Source organism: Haliaeetus leucocephalus, unplaced genomic scaffold, assembly GCF_000737465.1.
Source record: "Haliaeetus leucocephalus isolate CR32 unplaced genomic scaffold, Haliaeetus_leucocephalus-4.0 Scaffold162, whole genome shotgun sequence".
Classification (NCBI taxonomy): domain Eukaryota; kingdom Metazoa; phylum Chordata; class Aves; order Accipitriformes; family Accipitridae; genus Haliaeetus; species Haliaeetus leucocephalus.
The window spans coordinates 2,159,868-2,179,721 of record NW_010972598.1 but is presented as its reverse complement, the minus strand read 5'-3'; the positions used below and the strand labels follow the sequence as shown (position 1 = coordinate 2,179,721).

Sequence of the window (19,854 nt, the reverse complement as noted above, 5' to 3'; positions counted from 1 at the left end):
CCCCCCCCCCCCCCAGGCGCCTGCGGCCCCGCCGGCGGCGGGGACCCACGTCCCCGTGGGCTGCGCGCACCGCTGGCTTAAGGGTTTTGCATCTCTTCGGACGGCGGAAAGGAGCTTCGGCTGCCCAGGGTGCGTGGTGGCACTCGCAGGAACCTCTCGTGTCTGGTTCAGCCCAGCACCTTGTTTGCAGCCTTGATCTGACGTTCCTTGTGCAAAGATCGAGACTCAGGCTTGCGCTCGCGCTTTTCATTTTCCCGACTGCAGTTTAAGCGACATCATGGGGATTCAGGGCCTACTCCAATTTATCAAGGAGGCTGCTGAACCTACTCACGTGAAGAAATACAAAGGGCAGACGGTAGCTGTGGACACCTACTGTTGGCTGCACAAAGGCGCCTATGCTTGTGCTGAAAAGCTGGCCCGAGGAGAGCCAACAGATCTGTAAGTCTTTGTTACGTTTCGGTCTTGGCCCTCTTACAAATTAGTTTTGTTAGCTTGGCATTTCTTGAGCTAAAAAACAGAGCTTAGATCAGATTTGCATAAGGTCCTGCCCATCTCTGGAAAACTGGGTTGAACTCTTGTTTTAGATGGAATATAGTTTTAATGGAAGATTAATCTTTATCTTTTCAGAAATAAAGCTACACTGATCAGTCTAGATCAAGCTTCACTTATGAAATTTTGATTAAATGTTTGATTGGAGGCAAGAAAGAGTTGGTGGTTTGCAAATGGGTTCAAACCTTTAACTCCTGCTTCTGTTGATATGAAGAACTGTAGAGTTTCATCCAACCTTGCTACCTGCCTTTGAAGGTGGTGGAGATCCCTCAGAGTCCTGAGAACAGGATACACTTCAGCTGAGCAAGAAATTTACTGACATTAATAGTCATAGGAAACTTTGGAATGGTTGAAATTAACTACATGAATATTCTATGACCAAATCTTATTTCCATGCACAGATGATCAGTGATCTTAGACTGGCACTTTTAACTATAATATGGAGAGTCCTTTCACACTTTAAAATTAATCTGAATTGAGGTATTATATAGCTACAATCCTATTTGCTCCTGTCTTTCAAAAATCATAGTTATTTCTCAGTTTATTTTTTGTAGTTCTAAATCCAGTTTCTTCAGTGCTGATATCCTTAGATTCTAAGTGCTCCTAAGTCTCACCCTCCCTCCTCTCCCTGTCCCCTGCTGGAAAGGTTGCTCTTGCTGTTTTAAACAGTGACTCTAAAAGAAAAAGCAAACTTGAATATTTTTTTTTCTTTTCACCGAGGATCATTGTAATGCATTTAGTGTTTACAGCAGCTGTTAGATTTTAGTTCTGTGCTGCTGATGAAATGATCTCATACAGATCTGTAGAAATAACAGGTAAGGAGATCAGAGGTCCAAGGGAATACATAAAGTTTGGAATATCCTACAAATATTTTACTAAGGGATGGGCTTGGAAAGCAATGGAGGGTTGCCTCCTGGTCCTTACACCATCCTCATTGTTAGTACAGTTTGGGGAACTCTCCTGTCTTTCGGAATATTTTCAGTACCGTGCTTATATTTTTTAGTATGGGAAGATATGTTTGCATGTCTGTCCATAGCTGTATCCTTTGGACATAGATGTATCCACTATCTGAAGAGTGGATAGTTCCATGAAGAGAGGTTTAATACCCCATCACTCCTCGAACTCTACAAAAGTGCATTTAGTCTGCTTTTCACAAGGCTTCGGGCAAAGATAATGAACTGTCCTTGCCTAACTCCTGTTGTCCTGGCCATTATGAATTGAGTTGCTGAAACTAAAAAGGTGATCTGTGTTTTAACTAGCAAAGTTTTTGGCAGTGTTGAATTCTAATGTAGCAAAATCAAACTGAATTGTACTTGAGTTCTTATTTCACTTTGTGTAGGAGTAGAGAGCAGTCGGTCCAGTTCTGAGTTGTGAGGTGGAGCATTTTGCTTGTTAAAAAAAAGAACAGCATTCAAGTGTTCTTACTCTTTTTGTGATACTGGGGAAATATACGGCCCATTAAGATCCTTGAAAAATAGTTAGTCCTAAACTTGCAGTTCTCCTTTCCTGCAAATAGAAAATATGTAACAGACTTGTGCTTAACAATAAAGTTTATCTTTCTTTTCTTACTTTTGTTATTGTTGACACAGTTATGTAGCTTTCTGTATGAAACTTGTTGATATGCTCCTCTCATTTGGAATTAAACCAATTTTGGTATTTGATGGATGCACCCTACCTTCTAAGAAGGAAGTGGAAAAGGCCCGACGAGAGTAAGTACTGAACTGTATTGATTTGCAAGCAAAGCAGTATGTTTAACACTACAATTCATTTTCAAAGTTGGAAAACCTCAAACTTCAGCTAGGTAGTTATCTCTGGTACACTTCCCTGCAATGTAGTGTTATTTCATTTAATTTACATTTAAAAATCATACAAACCTCTTCTTAGAGGTTTTATTCTAAAAATAGAATTGCACTTCATAAACGAAAGCATTTTTATAGAGGAAGGAAGTAAACCTCTGAGCATTAGTTCCTGTAATGTACTAAGGGCTTTTAGTTTGCCCACCCTTGTATTCTCTGGACAAAAATATTTCTTTCCAGTATAATTTTATTTAAATATAACACCACTTTCCTCATCTTTCTCTACAAATAATCAGATAAACTTGTTTCAGGTTTGGCTTCAGGCCCTATATTATGGGACTTCTCACTGAAGCAGTGAGAATTTTTCAGTAGTGTTTTTTATTTATAAATTTGCATGGGACACATGCTTCCTTCAGTGTGGAGTGAACAATTTCCGGTATTTGAAATGAGGTAAATGCTTTCTGTCCTCTAAACCAATAAGTATCTAATCTCAGATACTCCCATATTCCATTAAATCTATTTTACTGCAACCTGGGAGTGGGTGCATCTCTTCTTTTACACTGCTGATTTCAGTTCCTGAGTTGTTGCTGTTTTCTCAGAAAACATTATAAATTGCAACATGCCAATCTAATCATCCTTGACAATACAATGACTTACTTATTCTTATGTTTTAAAAAATTATGCAATAGCACAGATTTAGGAAGTGTTCATCTGCAAAGCAATCCCCCCCCACCCTTTCCTACCTGTCTCTTAGTCCTTTCTGCTACTTGTTCTTTTAAGTGAAAAATAATCTGAGGTTGGTGTATATTATTGCTTATCTTTCAGGAAGCGTCAAGCCAGTCTGCTGAAGGGGAAACAATTGTTGCAGGAAGGGAGACTGTCAGAAGCTAGGGAATGTTTTGGGCGCAGTGTAAACGTTACCCATGTTATGGCTCATGAAGTTATTAAAGTAAGTTGTCAATGCTGTTGATACCAACAGTTTTAAAAAAAAAAATCTACACAGTAGGTAGTACGTCTTACTCTGCTTTTATATGGCTACATCATTACCTCTTCTATGTAGGCAAGAAAAATATTGCCCCCTTCTTAGCCTCTAATTGTCTTGTATACATTGGATTATGTTAGGCAAGGTTAATAAACTTTATCTTCACTTCAAGTTTATTATGCCAAGTTGTATAAATAATGATGACATGTCAATTGAAATACATCTCTTCTTACTGCTATGAACTGACTCTAACACAACAGCTTTGCTTTTGCTGCACAAAAACTAAACACAATTTTTTTTTTTTATTTTTTTTTTCTGCCTTGGCTGGTTCCTGAGAATAGACTACAGAAAAAATTCTGGCTGCTTAAAAACCTTCCTAGTAGCTTTTTGCTATCCTTCCACTGCTGTCATTGGATCTTTATCTGAATAGTATTGCATTTGTTCTAGTGCTGTTTTCCTTTGTCCAGAATATAACTTGCATGAGTTTGAAGCTGGCCCCTGTGGTCACATGCAGTGAGCATAGTGTTACAGGCCAACACAGGAAAGGTTGTTTTTGTAAACTAGTCTATATAGGTCTAAAGTGCTTGAAACTTGAGTTTTGAATACGAAATATAGGGCTTTAATGGGGGGGGGGGGGGGGGATTAAAAAATTCAGGGTTTCAGTTTTTTAAGGTAAAGGTTCTTACGCTTTCAGATGTCTACATGCAAAATGCTTGTATGCTTCTTGTTTATGTACAGGCTGCACGAGCCCGGGGAGTTGATTGTATTGTTGCTCCTTATGAAGCTGATGCTCAGTTGGCTTATCTTAATAAGACTGGAATGGTTCAAGCTATAATTACAGAAGACTCTGACCTTTTAGCTTTTGGATGCAAAAAGGTAGGGAAGAAAATACTAATAGCCTTTACCTCTTGCTGATATCTTAAAAAAACAGTTTGAAGTTGCCAAATGTGTTTGATGTCTGGATTTACTCTGCTACAGTAAATGGGGGAAACTGAGAATAGCACTCAGTCTCTGTTTCCACGAAGTGCAACAAACTAGCTTATATGGGTGAAAATTATTGTTTTCACTTCCTCTTGACTTCCAGGTATTTCTGAAAATTGACAAGTTTGGAAATGGACTAGAGATAGATCAAGCTCGACTAGGAAACTGCAAGCAGCTTGGAAATGTATTTACAGAAGAGAAATTCCGCTACATGTGTATTCTTTCTGGTTGTGACTACCTCTCGTCAATTCATGGAATTGGGTTAGCTAAAGCATGCAAGTTACTAAAATTAGCCAACAACCCAGATATTATAAAGGTAAACCTGGTTTTGCTTTGTGCATTGGCTTCTTAGGCCTATATCAGTACATATGAAATTAACACTGAACTGAAAATATGAAGGGTTCTTGACTTCCTCTGTTTTGAGAGTGCTAAAAGAAGTATGTTTTTATCTGTGCTTTAGAAAGATGCTGAGCTAAACTTACTCAAATGTTAAAGCTATTATATATTTAATGAAATACACCAAAGTAAACTTAAAGAATTATTCTGATCCTTCAAGGGCATATTCTACTTGAGGAGAGACTTAATTTTTTTGTAAGGCTCTGGATTTTTTTTTCCCCTCATTACATGTTCTTCTGGTTTTGCAGATTAATTATTAGAACTGCTAATTGAACTCTGTTACACTTGCATAAGCACACTTCTATCTGTGTGGGTGAGGGGCAGGCACTGGGAATCTTATTTGATTCCCTTTTGGCATTTAATTACATACATATGGTTACAGACATTACTATATTAAAAACATCATGGAAGAGAAGTTTGGTATGGTGTGAAACAAAAAATAAGGTAGGTTGTGTGTTGTCTTATTCAATGTGTGAAATGAAAACAAATCTAGTGTTAGGAAATACAGAGGCTTAGAGAGTGGGAGTAACATTTGTGTAGATAGTAAGGGAGAAGAGAGGTTTTTAAGAGCTAATAAGAAAAATACCTTGTGTGGCTGTCCTGGAGGCAGGTAAATCTAATCCAGAAAAGCATTTAAATATGCAGTCTAATTAACTTACTGTATCTTCTTTCTTAAGTTACTTCTATGCTTTAGTGTTTGTTTTTTTTTCCTCAAACAGGCTATACACAAAGAACTATGATTTTTAGTTTTAAAATGTTTTGTATTATGTAGAGCAGGCATCAAAGCCAACTGTTTTCTTGGCTTCTGTGGAAGTAAAAAGGGAACTTTGAACTTTTCCCATACGAATCATGTCCTTTAATGTATCTCTTTTTGAGCAAAATGTCAGGATTTAATAATTTGAAAAACTTTTCACTTAGTAATTTGTCATGTGATTCATCACTGCTATTTTCCAACAGTGTTGGAAAGTCATGAGTAGGTCAAAAGATACAAAGTAGTCTAACAGTGCCTGTTCAAAGTCTTACTTCTTAATGAGGTGAGTGAATTTGCCTGTACTTAGGATGCATGGCCAAAACACAGCTGATGTTTTATTTGGAGAGGAGGAGAAACTCTTGCCTCTAGCAGTATGATAAACTTGATCAAAAGAACATAATCTGCCTTCTGTGAAACTGGAAAATGTAGAGGTCAATGAATTATTAGGAACTTCTTTTAGAGTGGTGCAGTAACAATATATAGGAGGAGCTACCAGATCAATATGTAGTCTTCTGTGATGAGAAATGATGGGGGCGGGGGGGGGGGGAATCGGTTTGGTTTGGCTTTTTTCTATTCTAAAAACACCCACATATTGCTTATGTTTTCTGATAATATGAATGATAAAATTTGATATGTATTCATTTTAACAAATATACCTTAAGGAGATGCTCTGTATTTCTATTCAGATTTTGTTTTTATTTAGTGGACAAAAAGTATTTATAATGAGTTTGTGTTATTTGTGTGATTGTAAACAACTTGAGAGTGGGAAAATAACGTACAAAACTTCTTTTTTCCTTCCCCTGTTTAAGTTGAATCTGCTTGTTGTAACAGGACACACATTCTACATTTAATTACAAGCAAAGATACTTAATAATTGAAATGTATTTAACCTTTTGTGTAACCTGTTTAAATGAAACACTTAAGCGTTTTTGTTTTTTTTCTTGACAGGTTATTAAGAAAATGGGGCAGTACTTGAAGATGAATATAACAGTACCGGAAGAATACATACAGGGTTTTACACGAGCCAATAATACATTCCTTTATCAGTTAGTTTTTGATCCTGTCAACAGAAAATTAGTTCCTCTGAATGCATATGGGGATGATATTGATCCAGAAACACTAATTTATGCAGGACGGTATCCTTTGTGTTGAAACAGCAGAGTGGGGAAATAAGGGTGAGCGGATGTGGTGTCTTATACTTTTCATTGCATGTGTGGTGTACTTACATTTTTCATTGCAACTCTGCTGTTGACTAAAGCCTGGCTTTTCTGCAATCTTAGAAAGTTTGCTTTTGCTCTGATTTTAATTAATAAAAAACTACAGGGGGTAACTGAGTGATCTATCATTACCATATCTTTTTAGGCAGAAGTTATTAATCTCTTTTCTTTTTAGAAAACAACTCATTAAATACAGGTTATGTTTAAACTGTTTGAGTCACTTTATGACTGTCTTTAATTTTCTGCCTGTGTTAACTGTGTTATAATCTCTGCCATCTTAATTCTTGTAATCCGTGTTCAACTCGTTCCCTAATCTAAGCGTATCCTGTTTTACCAGGTATCTCTTCCTTACACAGCAAGTAGCATTTTGCCACATTTGTGCAGCATAAGTTTCAGCATGGAAGATTAGGAAAATGAAGAAAGAGGGGATTGTTGAAGTAGTTACTAGCTTTGTATGTTCTTCAAGCCACCTAATCTCTGGCATTTCCAGAAATTACAAGGAAGATGGTAACTTTACTGATGATGAGTAAAGGTTTTCCTTTTGACTTTTGTGATTTGCCAAGCACTGCAGGTCTATTACAGTTGCTGTTGCATCAGATTGAGCCATGAGTAGTAGTATTAATGCTTTTGGTTAATATTCTAGCAATGCTTTTTAGCACAAAAATGGGAAACAGCTAGTTTAACTTTCATGCTATGGTTCTTGAAATTTAATGTAATATTCAGATATTTTCCCTTAACATGATGGGAACAGACATTTTGGTGATGGTACAGCTTTTCAAATTGCCATCGGCAACATTGATATCGATACAATGGAACAAATCGATAATTATAACCCTGACACTGCACAGGTAACATCTTTGTTCTGATGTTATATATTAAGATTTTGATGTGGGTTTGTACATTTAAGGAAGAATATGATTGAATGTTATCTGCAACTGACTTGGCAGTGAAAGCTATTCTGCTATTACAGAAACTGTATGCTCCCACATGCATATTTCTCATTCTTTGTACAGGTAAAATCTTACTTTTCATTACTTTAATGTTTGTTTTACTTTCAGGCTTTTTTGGTAAGTCCTTAATACTATTGACAGAAGTAACTGATTTAAAAAGAACATTCTCAAAGAGATTTGGATTTCTTCCAAGTATATAAATCTGAGGAAAATATTTTCCCAAATCAGGTTTTCAGAATAGAAATGAAATTTAAACTTTTAATTTTGTCTGAGATAAGCAGTTATTCACTTGTGCCATATTGGAATGAAGAAGTCATGGCAGCACAAAAGAAAAAGAATTTGTATGAAAACTGAGAGAAATGTGGGAACAAAAAAAGACAATGTTTGTGTAGAGTGTCAAAATGTCCTTATATGTTAAATCAGGAAATCATATGTAGAAGGCAAAATCATAAACCTATGTTTTGTTTTTTTAATTTTTTTTCTTGTAGCCTGTGCAGCAGAGAAGTTGTGGCTGGAATGACAGACATGCTAATCATGTAAATAGCATTTGGAGCAGAGACTACAAGCTTGGCCCTAATGCAGATACTGTTCCTCATAAAGTGCATTTAGTAGAGAAACCAACAACCAAAGGCATGGAGAAGATAATTAGTGTTAAAGGACTAAAATTTCCAGGCAAAGAGCTCTTGGCCAAAAGGCCAAGGAGTGGTATGTTTTTATTAAAATAAGTATATGAATAACCGTAGAAGGTTGTGGGGAAATAAATGATTTTATCTTACACTTGATGGCATGAGATTTTGGGGGCCTAACTCTAACTTTCGTCTATATTCCGTTTTCAACAAGCTGCAAGGCTAACAAGCCATAATATTAAAGCCTATGTAACAATTAAGGGTGGCAGCAAACTTTCAGCAGCACTTGATTTTAACTTCCTTTAATTTGCTATAAAACTTTCTTGTTTTCAGTTTTAAGTGATCATGTTTAATACTATCTGTTCTGGTTTTAGATATTTTTGGGTTTAATTTCCATCTTATAATGGCTTGTGAAGAAAAGAAATGAAAATAGCCTTTTTCCTAGAGTTGATATTTGACCAGACAGAAAATTTGAAGAATGTTTTTTGCACTCTTCTAATGCTGTGCTGCCTGTATTCCCTGTATAGGTATTCTTTACTCCAACTTCCTCACTTTCTTTACTAAACCTGTGCTATGTTGTCTTCTATACCACCTATGTGGGCTTGTAATAGAAGGGACACTTCTTTGTTCCCATTGTGCTCTATCCGATATGTTAAGTATTTTCTCTTCCTCTGCTTCCTTTGCTTTCTGACTATGCTACCAGCACTCCTTTTTTGCCTTTGTTACTCCAGATATCTTCCTACTCCCTGGGTCATCAAAACTTGTAGTTAGTTTAGCAACCTGCCTTTAAGTCAAATTTAGTTTTTCTTTCAAAGTGTTTAAAAACAAAAACAAACAAAAACCCAAACAAACAAAAACCCAAACAAACAAACATCATGTTTCATTTCAGCTGTTCTTCCTTCAACTCTGTCTACTGTTTCATAGAAAGTTACTTTTAAGGCTATGTACTAGAAAACAGCTGTGTTAAAGACTTCTAAATTGTAATGTCAAGGATGTTCCTACCAGAACTTACTAAAATTTTTAAGCCTCTTAAGAGTAAATATGTAATGCTCAATTCTCTCATAGCTGGTTAATTCTAGAATATGCTTCTACAGTGATGCTTAAATTGTCTTTAGATTTAGAAGAAATCTCAGATGGAGATCTGTTGAACCAATATTCATTTTCAAAAGCAAAAAAATTCAAGAAGGAGAGTGATGGTGATGATCAAGCACAAAAAAGCATCTCAGCAATACAATGCCTTGATTCTTCAGGGAATTCTGTCACTCAAGAAAGCTCTAACTCCCTGCCCAGAGTTAGAAATAAATTTGCTTCCTTTCTACAAAGGAAAAACAAAGAGAAGGATGCTGTAATTGTTCCAGGAACAAGAAGCAGGTATGCTTACATCACGCGTTTTAATAAGTAGCAAAATACTATTTGCTGTCCTGGTTGCTGAAATAACCTGAATACTGAAAATGAGAAAAATGCTACCTCAGACTTTTTTATGCAACTGTATTAATGCACCTGTAGTCCTGAGCTGACATGGGGAACCCTTTGTGCCAGGCATGCTATCTATGTGTGAGAAAGATAGATAAATAATGTCAATTTTTTACTGCAGAAATGAAGACTGTGAGACTATGCAATACAGTCTAGCCTCTAGGTATCAAAATTAATTAGAAATTGGCTGTATTTCTTTTCCAGGTAAAGGTCATATGACATATCTCAAAAAAAAAAAAAAGTAGTTGCTTTGTGCCAAGTATGTAAGCAGTTAGTAAATATATTGACTTATGTTGACAGGGTTTTTTGTTTGTTTCAGTAAAGCCAAACCTGGTCATACTGTAGGACAAATACCTCTTCTTATCCCATCCAGTTGATGCTCCTGATCTCTGCACTAGCACTTTGAGAAGAGAGACTTTGGGTTTGTTAGGTTTTTTTAATTGGCTACTTGTTACGGGTTTTTTGGTCACATTTGGCCACAGATACAGAATTGGTTTTACAAAGCATTATCACAATTATGTCTCTTATTCAAATTATTTAAGATAAAAATTACACAATATTTTTGAGCAGTGTAATTTTATGGAACAGTCTTAATACTGATGGCTTTTAGGTTTAATACACACCTTCCTGAGCTGAAAGTTTTGTTTTGTTGCATCAAATATTAAGAGTTGTCAGTGAGGGTAGGTTCTTCTCTAAAGCAATGCTCAGTTTCGTAAAAAGCTCTGATGTGTACTTGCTCTTAGGAGCTGCTGCTATAGCATGGAAAAGAACTAGATAGGTTCTAGTTTCCTTGATAAGAAGTGCTGAAGTGTTTCATTACTGTTTAGGTCTATGATAATTAATGAATATATTCTTAAATTTTGTAGGATTCCTAATTGTTTCTCTTTTTCAGTTGAAGAACTTTATTAGTATCTTAGTCAATGAATGACATGTTTACAGATGCTTCTTTTCCCTTTTTTTTACTGTTATCTGTTAAATGCCTCCCTGAGGGACTAAGACTTTGCCCATTGTCAAAATAATTTGTGTCTGCAAGTGTATTTCAAAACTAAAATTGATGGATAAGAGACAACTGTTGGATTTTGGAGATGACATATTCATTTGCAGTAACTTTCTTCTCCCTTGCCTTCACCTTTTTTCACTTTTTTAGGTTTTTCTGCAATGATGCAATTATGTTTGATGGTAGCGCAAAGAAGGATGATAGTGATCTAACTCAAGATGCTGAGCAGGATTGCCAGAAACAGGAAGTAAAACAGGTAGCAGAAGATGTTTCTCAGTTTTCAGAAACTGAAAAATCAACAAGGACTATCTTTATACCTCCTGGAGAAACGCAGAAAAACTGCTTCCGGTGGTTTAGCAGCCTCGTAAATAATTCAGGAAATCCTGGTCCATCTCATACTGTATTTTCACAGCAGTTTCACCAACAGAGAAGCAACTGCATGGTATCCCAGGAAGATCAGATTAATGGGGTACAAACAGACAGCGGAGCAGTGCATGGCGAATTGGAGGAAGAATCCTCCCCTTTAACAAAACTGAAACAGTCATCACAGTCTCAAAGGTCTTGTGAGCCAACAGAATGCAGTCTGGAGTCTTCAGAAATACTGCAAGTGTCTAACAACAGTTCAGATGCAGAAGTAAGAAAACTAGACATTGTTTCAGCATTTGCTTTCACTTTAAATTATAAAAGAAATTAGGCAGCAAAGTCTTCTCTTCAAAATGATACCCTGGAGATTACGTAGCTTGTGCTGACAAAACTTGTCAATGCTTAATGTGTAGTTGTGTAGAATGGGTTGACTTACTAGCTTAAATCAAGTCTGTTCTGAGAGGTTTTTGTTTGTCTTCAGTCTTTCCACTGCTATCACTGCGGTGCGTTATAAAAAAACCTGGTAGGCTAGCTTTTGCTCTCTGCTTTTGTTAGTCCCTAAAGAAGTCCTTTTGGAAAGCATGTGTGTCACTATAGTGTTGCTTGCTGAAAATAAGCCCAGGTTTTTGTAGAATTCCCTAGAATTGCTGAAAACATACCTTTATAAAGTACATATGTGTAGATATAAAAATAGACGTGTAAAACAAACAAACAAAAACTAAACAAAAAAAATCCTAACAAAACGCAAACCACCTAACTGTTTTAAAACCAAATTAATTTTGTCTTGATGAAGGAATCTGACTCCAATTCAAAACTGGCTGATGATCAATGTACTCAGTCTCCAGTATTTTCTGCTGTTCAAACTGACAGAAAAAATATGATCATAAAGGCCAAGGTAAGAATTCTTTTAACTTTCCTATGAGCTCTACTAAACTTTGAAAATCATTTTTTTGCGTTCTACTAGTTCATTCTAGAACTTTTAATGAAAAAAATCTTAAGCAATGCACATGTTGGCAAGAGATAACTATACTCCTGTTCATCTGTATCAGAGATGAGAAGAACTATAACCAGTCCACCTACGATTGATATCACAGCTGCAACTTGTTTGGGGATTTTAAATGCTTCAGTATAAAATAAGAAGCCAAGCTAAGCCAAAAAAACCACTTCTTAATTTTCCTCAGGCATGCTAAATACACAGGTTTTATGATACAAATTGCAGTTGTTCATAATCCTGATACAATCACAAGATACAACCTCACTTCATTGCTTGTATTGATATATCTGCTAGTTTAGCAGTCTCCTTCCTCTTTAACTAGAAAAAGCATGTTTAAATTTCAAAATCTGGAAAGTTTTAGTCAACCTTTCTTGTTTAGTTGTTTTAGTGTCTAACAAGGTTTTTAACTAACTAATCAGTATGGAAGAACAGTCAGCTTCCCTTCAGAGCCCACATTTCAGTTATTTCAGTATTGGTTGGGCACCCATAACTTGACTTCTGTGTGGTTTCTTAGATGTCTGAGAATAAACTACTGTCCCTTGTCTTTGTGACATTTCTAAGAGTTTTACTGATTTGTCTAGTTTACAAAACTTCTAAGACCTTAATAGCTAAAAGTGCTCTGAGTCCTTATGCACTCTCATTAGAATTGGCCAAAAGATTCATAAGTCAAAGGAAGACACTTTCATCCTCTCATGTACAACCCTACTAACTTATTTCTCGTAGACAGGCTAAAAATCACAAGCTTGTCTCTGCTAAACAAGAATATTGGGTGTGTTTTGTATAATAGTGACATCTTGTGGTTATTGTTAGTAACTTGTGTTAAGCTGGAATTTATTCTGGAACAAATGATTACAAAAATTGATGCTTTTTCATTAGATTAACATTTTTGCCTGCTTTTCCTCAACAAGGCTGAGCAATGAAATGAAATCATCCTAGGGTTCAGAATTTTATTACTTTGTTTTTCAGAATGCATTTAGTATGTTTTGCTCACCTTAAAGGTATATTGGGAGAATGAATATACTAAATACTGGGGAATACACAGTATGGAAGTAGTTGGGTAATATAAGCTTCATATATAAACAAATTTTCAGGATGCTTGGAGCTCTTCAGACAATAGGAATTTGCTGAAAATCTGTGAGGACAGTAGGGTTAGTTTAAAGCAAGCAGCTAGTATAAGGTTTTCCCTCACTTATTTCCTTGGCCATGCATTCCCTCTGCTTCCTTTACGTGTTGGTAATACTTACGAGTTGGACCAGAAAACTGACCTGGCTGAAAACTGACTTGATAACAATAACCAAAAGGTTGATCATACTGGAACTCAGGCCCTCCCAGACTCTCAGGCTCACGTGAGTCATAGCACCAGTGAGACCACTGAAGAATTGAAGCCAGAATTGAAGAGGGGGGAGGTAGAGATAAGGAGCACCACTTTTGGCTCAGTTTTCCCTTAGGATTGTTTACTGCAAGTATAAAATAAGGATAATCTTTGCTGGTGTTAAGTACAATAAAAGACACCGAAGGGAATACTGAGTTTCCGATTTAGGGAGAAACCAGTCAACCACTTAAAACATAAATTATTCTGATTTTTGTATTCTGAATAATATAGCTGATCTGTAGAGAAATTTAAGAATTGGGGGAGGCAATCTGGGGAAGTTGTCAACTCCAATCGTGGTTCCAATCCAAAATATGAAATGTCTAGCTAAGTCAATTCTAGTATCAAAACTAATAGAAGCTTTTCTCTAACAGATGCCTATAAGATAGTGAACTCTCTAGGACCTTGTAGTTTTTTCTGTGATAGTATTCCAGCTGTGGTTTTTACTGCTAATTATTTTCTACAACCGCTATGAGCTCAGCAGAGGCTAATATTGACAAAAGAAAAGAGCAATCTACTCTGGTTTTAAGTTTCTTAGTGGGTGTTCAACATGCAGCTTTGCCTACTTTTGGGTTAGTTAAGTTATAACTGATGTAATTCAGTACCACAAAGAAATAAATGTAGGATTACAGGTGACTTCACACATGTTGCAAAATGGTTCAGGTGATAGATATACAGCAAAATGCTATAAAGCAGGGAGTTTTAGGATTTTATTTTTATTCTTGCTAGTATTCCTGTTACAGTTTTTAGCCTACATTTTAAACTTTTTTTCCAAAATTTATTTGGGATTCCGAGATCTGCTTAGTCGATTCAAGTAGAAACAATGTCACTTCAATAAAAACTGTATAACAAGTGTGTGTGGTGGTGGGATGACAAAATGCAGTGTCATTCTGGAAAGAACTGAAGTATGAGTTCTCTCTGAAGGGAAGGCTGCCAACATCTTTTGTTTTAAGAAAAAAACTGTTAGGTGATCAATAGCAAATACTTGGATGAGGAAGAGCTATTTGCGTTTGTTAAGTGAAACACGTGAAGTAGGCAGAGCTGTGCCATCTTCTAAAGATGATCCAGCAAAACAGAAAGGATGATTCATTTAGAGCAAAATGCTTTATTCTTAACATTATCTAAATGGGAATTATGAGCATTATTTACAACCTAGGTGTCCCAAACTAATCTTATGTGACCAACTGTAAAATAAGAACTTCCTACAACTGTAGACAGTCACCATCTCTTCTGCAGGTATTGTATTTTGATAGTTATATTTTGGTCCTTGTAATGACAGACAAAAGCTTAAAATAGCAGGCTAGAAGTGAGTGATCACTTAGAAGCTGGTAATTGTGAGTAGCTCATATTCTACAATGAAGTGGCAGAATGGATCAAACAGTAAAACGTTCTAGTGCTTCCAAATGGCTACTTCCCCAAAAAATTGGGGAAAATTATAAGTGTATGTGAGACGCAAGAAAATGATGGAAAATATGAATAAGCCATTTGTGGCCTTTTGCCACTTGTGAACTTATTTGGTAAAGAAAGTTTTCACTTTGTCTAAAAGCACTTTACATGTATGTAATCATTGTGCTATGATCATGCATATATAGTACAAATGGGAAGAGAATGATTAAATAGATAGCAATAGGTATAACTTTTAATTTAAGAAATGCAGTAAGCTACTCAGAAGAAAAAGACCCTGCAGATTGGGCTTCAGTGTGTTTCTTCTGTTGTTAAAATAAACTCATTACTACTTGTGCATGAAGTTCGAGAAGGCAAAAATGATCAACAACGTTATATCAGTATTAGAAAGCATGATAGCAGCAGTCTGAGCAGCTATCAGCCAGTCAGCCTGATATTGACCCCAGAAAAATGACAGGAATATGAGAGGTTGTGGTTAGAGATGAGGATGTGAAATGTAAAAATGACACTGAATGGCATAATTATAGGAATTAAGTCATGTCAAAATGAGTTTCATGTACTTGTAAAAATGAAGAAACAGATTCAGTGCTTGGAAAATAGTGAGTTGAAAATGAGGCACACTTTTTTTAACAATAGGGGTGGTGAATAGCTGGAATAAATTATGTAATGAAGCCATGTATTTTTTTAATTGATATGTTCAAACTTAGGACTGGTTGCATTTGAGAGAGAGATTCTGGCCAAGAACAGCTGTTTTGAGTTCCAGGTACAGAAACTAGATAAGAAGGTCCAACTAGAAGTCTAATGATCCTTGGGGTAATCATACTGGTATCTGCTTAAATTTCACGAAAAATGGAGTTATAGGTATCAGAAAGTGATACCAGAGAGTAGCTTCTCTTAAAATTCTGAAAACTGACATGGAAGAGTTTTTGTTGTGCTCTTATGTAAATGGATGAGAAAATAAATATTCAATAGACCTTAAAAACGGCATTGAAAAGAAATGTATATTCTCAGCCTCTTGGAATACAAAGACTGGTTTGCCAGGTCTTACAGCTGCATTGTCTAATGTTTTTGAGATGACACTTTTTAGATTATAGAAGCTATCTAAATATACTTTGTTGTGGCAATTCAGATTGTGTTATCTCAACACCATGTAAAGCACTTTATTTTTTTTATTATAAGCTTTGCAGCATAGTATCTGTTGCTTACAGGTTGTCATTTTAACCATTTATGCTGTAATATTAAAATCTCACAGGTTCCTGGTTTACATAAATCCAGTTGTATGGGGTCGCGTATTGTAACAAAGCTCAAGCCATTGATACCAGCTAAAGTAAGCGGACTAAGCAGGAAACTGTCACCTGTGCAGAAGAGAAATCACTGTGATGCTGAAAATAAGCTGGGACTGCAAGCCACCATTAGTGAACTCCGGAAAAACTTCCAATTTAAAAGGTGAGTTGCGTTAACCCTTTATTTAGCACCCCGTATACTTTTTTCCCCAAAGAAACAATTTTCAAAGCAGACTCTACATGTCTCCTCCACACAATTCAATAAAAATAATAGCTTAAGATAGATATTTTCTATATACAATTTTAGTTTCCTAAGCTTGATATAACCATGAAGTATGATTTGTGGTAAATATGCTCTTTTTTCTTTCTAATCAGGAAGAGCTCTCAGTTAAAATTCATTTATTGAAGTAGTGCATTTAGGTTAACATAATTTATATGAAAATTATTACCATTGTTTGACAAGAAATATCAAAAGACTTTTCTTAGTGTAAGTGAAAAAGCGGCGTAAAAGTTGCCAGACTTAATTGAATGCAAGGTTGTTTCTATTTAACTTTATGTGCCTCTTACATTTTGAGATGGCTGATTGTCAGAACTCTTCTGCTTTCAAGATGATGGTGAACTGATGGAATATTTCTGTTAGCTGAAGTCTCTGGTTACAAGAGACATTTTTGCACATTATGAAATGCTATTGTTTTCCCTTGAGCAGATGAGTTGGCTAACTTGAAGTTTCTGCAAATATCTTCAAGGTTTGAACTTGAAGGACAATGATTATTTTAAAAAAAAGAGTGTAGGTATTCTAACTTATGCTGTTTCCATGGCTCAGGTAAAAAAATCTTGATGGCAAAGCTTTCCCAGCTCCAAGTAGCAATCTTAACCTTGAATAAATAAGTCTTATTTAAATAAAATTATTATTCTCATTAACCTGAAGCAAAACGTGAGTAGGACTTAAAGTATTCTCTTTGCACTGAGCAGTAAATATAAGACTGGTGAGCATTTGATAAGTCAGATGATATGTTTTAGTAAGCTTGGGCCTTATGGTAGGCTATTATAAACATACAACTGATTTCTGTTTAGGAACTATTACTTGTGGTATTAACATTTTTAGAAATCTTACTTTTTATTATCCTCTTGGTGTGGGTTAAGAATGACAGTTTCAAAGAGGAAGTAGAAGTGTTTGTGTATGTATTGCTTGAACTCTAATTGGGAATGTCTGACCAGGATTGTTCACAGGGAGAAAATTCATATATTTTGATTTATCAGAATACAAGCAAATAGAACAGAGTGAGCCTAGATGGCACTCTGTTCCTTTTTCTCTGCTGATGGTTGCAAGACTTAGCTCCCAACATCCACATTTTATCCATCCAGTTCTGGTTGGTCTGTAACTTCTGGGTATATACTGGGGATATATATTTTTGTATATATTACTTCTATGTAGATAAAGTACCTGTTTATTAGCTTTTAGGGGATTCTTTTCTTAATTTATTTCACAAAAAGGTTTTTCTCACTGCCAGGACTTACTTAGCTCTGACTATTCTGTTTATTGTTTTTTCAGATTTTAAAATGTTTCTAAATTAGCCTTATCTTAAGAATTATATTGCCTAATGGCAAATAAATCACGTGGGACACTAATCTGTTCTGTCCTAATGTCAAGACTCAGGGGTTATATATGAAACTACAGTTATTCAGAAGACTTAAATGTTAAGGAAGCATGTACAACCCAGAGCAGGATGGGGTACTGCAGTCTTTCAGATATAAAGCTAATAACTATCATTCTGTCACAGGATAACTGGAACAGTTGAAATCACTTTCAGTGAAGTTGTTCAGCTGTAGTGTAATTGAAATTAAAACTTCCCATCACAAATTTTTATTTTGAGTTTATTCATAGATGAGTGGGTAGTTAGGTGAGGGGTCTTGCTTTGTTTTAACTCATATGTTCTTACAGGTCTGTGGTTAGAAATATACAATATCATAACGTTCTTTGGTTTTGTTTTGTCTTTGGGTTTTTTTTGTGCAGGCAGTATGAAAGACTTCCTTCTTGTAAAAAGTCGGATCCCTTGTCTCCAATCAAAGATAATATACAGCTCACTCCAGAAACAGAAGAAGAAATCTTTAATCATCTGGAACGTAGTCATGTTCAGAGAGCTATATTCCAATGAACTGTATGCTATGCACAATACGATGCATTTTTAACCATTGTCAAAATTTACCTTCTGGATATTTCATCAATATAGAAAAGATGCTTTGAAAACCAGCTATATATTTTAGTCTGAGTAGTGATTTGTCATCTATTGTATAAAAACGTGAGTTAGAAGGTACAGTTCTATACTGACTGGAATAAAATCCTTCAGATGCCTGTGTTCTCTTATTCGAAGTCTCATGTTAAATTTTTGTCCAAACCTTTTTCAGCTGCCTCTGGGCATTTTATGTAGGTCACATATGTAATACCAAGTTTCGACAACAGCTATAGCTTTGCCTTTGCACAACAGCAGCAGAACAAGTTTGTGTCTTAATTTTTAATAGTTGATAATATTTTTTTGCCTCTTCCTGCCTCCTTTCCTCTTGAGCTTAATGTGGCTCCAAGACAGGAGTAAAACTGCTGTTCAGTGTTCATAACAGCCTTCACTGTACTTCCATCACTGTGTTAACTATTTCTGTTCCCTATAAGGTAAGATCTGCTGTCTCAACAGTTAGCTTTGTTTGATACAGTCATGTTATTGGTGGGAATAACTTGGGGACTGCAGAAAGGAGTATCACAAACGTTTTGTCCCCAAAGTCTCACATTAGTAGAATGATATCTGAAGAAATACAGTGTGTTCTTCTGTTTTACCTGCTCTTTCCATGTTTGTAGTCTTATCCAGCATCAGACACACAAACTATTAGTCCTCTGAGCTAAGGGTCACAGAAGAGCATTGTCCTCACAACAAACCAAGCTTCTGTCTTCAACAGCCAATCAACTAAAGGAAAAGAATCCAGGAGACTAGGGTCCTTGCTTTGGATGACTGAATTATGATGAAATACTACGATGGGATTTCAGACTTCTAGCTTTAAAAATCAGGATTTGAGTCAATCTAAAGATATGTCTAAATTTTTTTCCTTTTTTTTTAGGAGAGGATAATATCTCTTTCGGCAGCAGATGAAGGTACAAAAGGATATCTTAACCTGTGAAAAGTATCCTTTCCATTCCTGAGATGAATACGTCCCCTCCATCTTTGAGCTTTTGTCAAAAATTTAAAGTTTGAAATTGACCTATGGGAGGCAGGGTGGGTTTTGTTTTTTTTTTTTTAACTGCAAGGTACTTTTTTCTCTTTAAGAGAATTTGCATCTCTGAAACTAAGGTGACCAGCTGCATTAAATGACAAAGAATCTGTTTACAAGAGTAGGTTATGTATACATTTGTGGGAATAGTCCTCTTATTTCTACATTTGTGTTGAAGGCATGGTATATAAGGAATTGAAGCAATGATGCTCTAGGAAGGCTTCCTCTCATGTGCACCACTAGAAAATTCCTACTCCTGAAAAGCAGGGGTTTTAACATTGATCTTCAATGAGAATTTTTATCTTTGGTGTGATGTGACAAATAAAGGCTAGTAATAAATGTTTCTGTATTTCCAGTCATAGAACTATTGCCTAGAATAATTTCTTACAATGACAGAATGAATTTTTGAAGGGAAAACAAAAATAATTTGTTTTTCTCCGTTGCTTATTTATCAGTGTGGGAGTTGCA

At 35.8% G+C, this 19,854-nt stretch overlaps 1 protein-coding gene across 1 annotated transcript; it reads left to right on the top strand.

Annotated features, from left to right (window-relative positions):
- The first annotated feature begins 277 nt into the window (after positions 1–277).
- On the top strand, positions 278–18,287 carry EXO1 (exonuclease 1). Its single transcript, XM_010562604.1, has 13 exons — positions 278–438; positions 2,139–2,258; positions 3,171–3,294; positions 4,066–4,203; positions 4,412–4,624; positions 6,404–6,591; positions 7,424–7,520; positions 8,111–8,327; positions 9,364–9,619; positions 10,869–11,325; positions 11,875–11,976; positions 16,101–16,294; positions 18,146–18,287. Exons 1-13 carry the CDS (start codon positions 278–280, stop codon positions 18,285–18,287), a joined length of 2,409 nt encoding a protein of 802 aa, XP_010560906.1.
- The last annotated feature ends 1,567 nt before the right edge of the window (positions 18,288–19,854 follow it).

Excerpts from the sequence above, each read along its gene's own strand:
- EXO1 (XM_010562604.1), top strand. The coding sequence starts at position 278 with ATGGGGATTCAGGGCCTACTCCAATTTATCAAGGAGGCTGCTGAACCT. Across the intron at positions 9,620-10,868 it reads GTTCCAGGAACAAGAAGCAG|GTTTTTCTGCAATGATGCAA; the intron begins GTATGCTTACAT and ends TCACTTTTTTAG. Across the intron at positions 11,326-11,874 it reads AGTCTTCAGAAATACTGCAA|GAATCTGACTCCAATTCAAA; the intron begins GTGTCTAACAAC and ends GTCTTGATGAAG.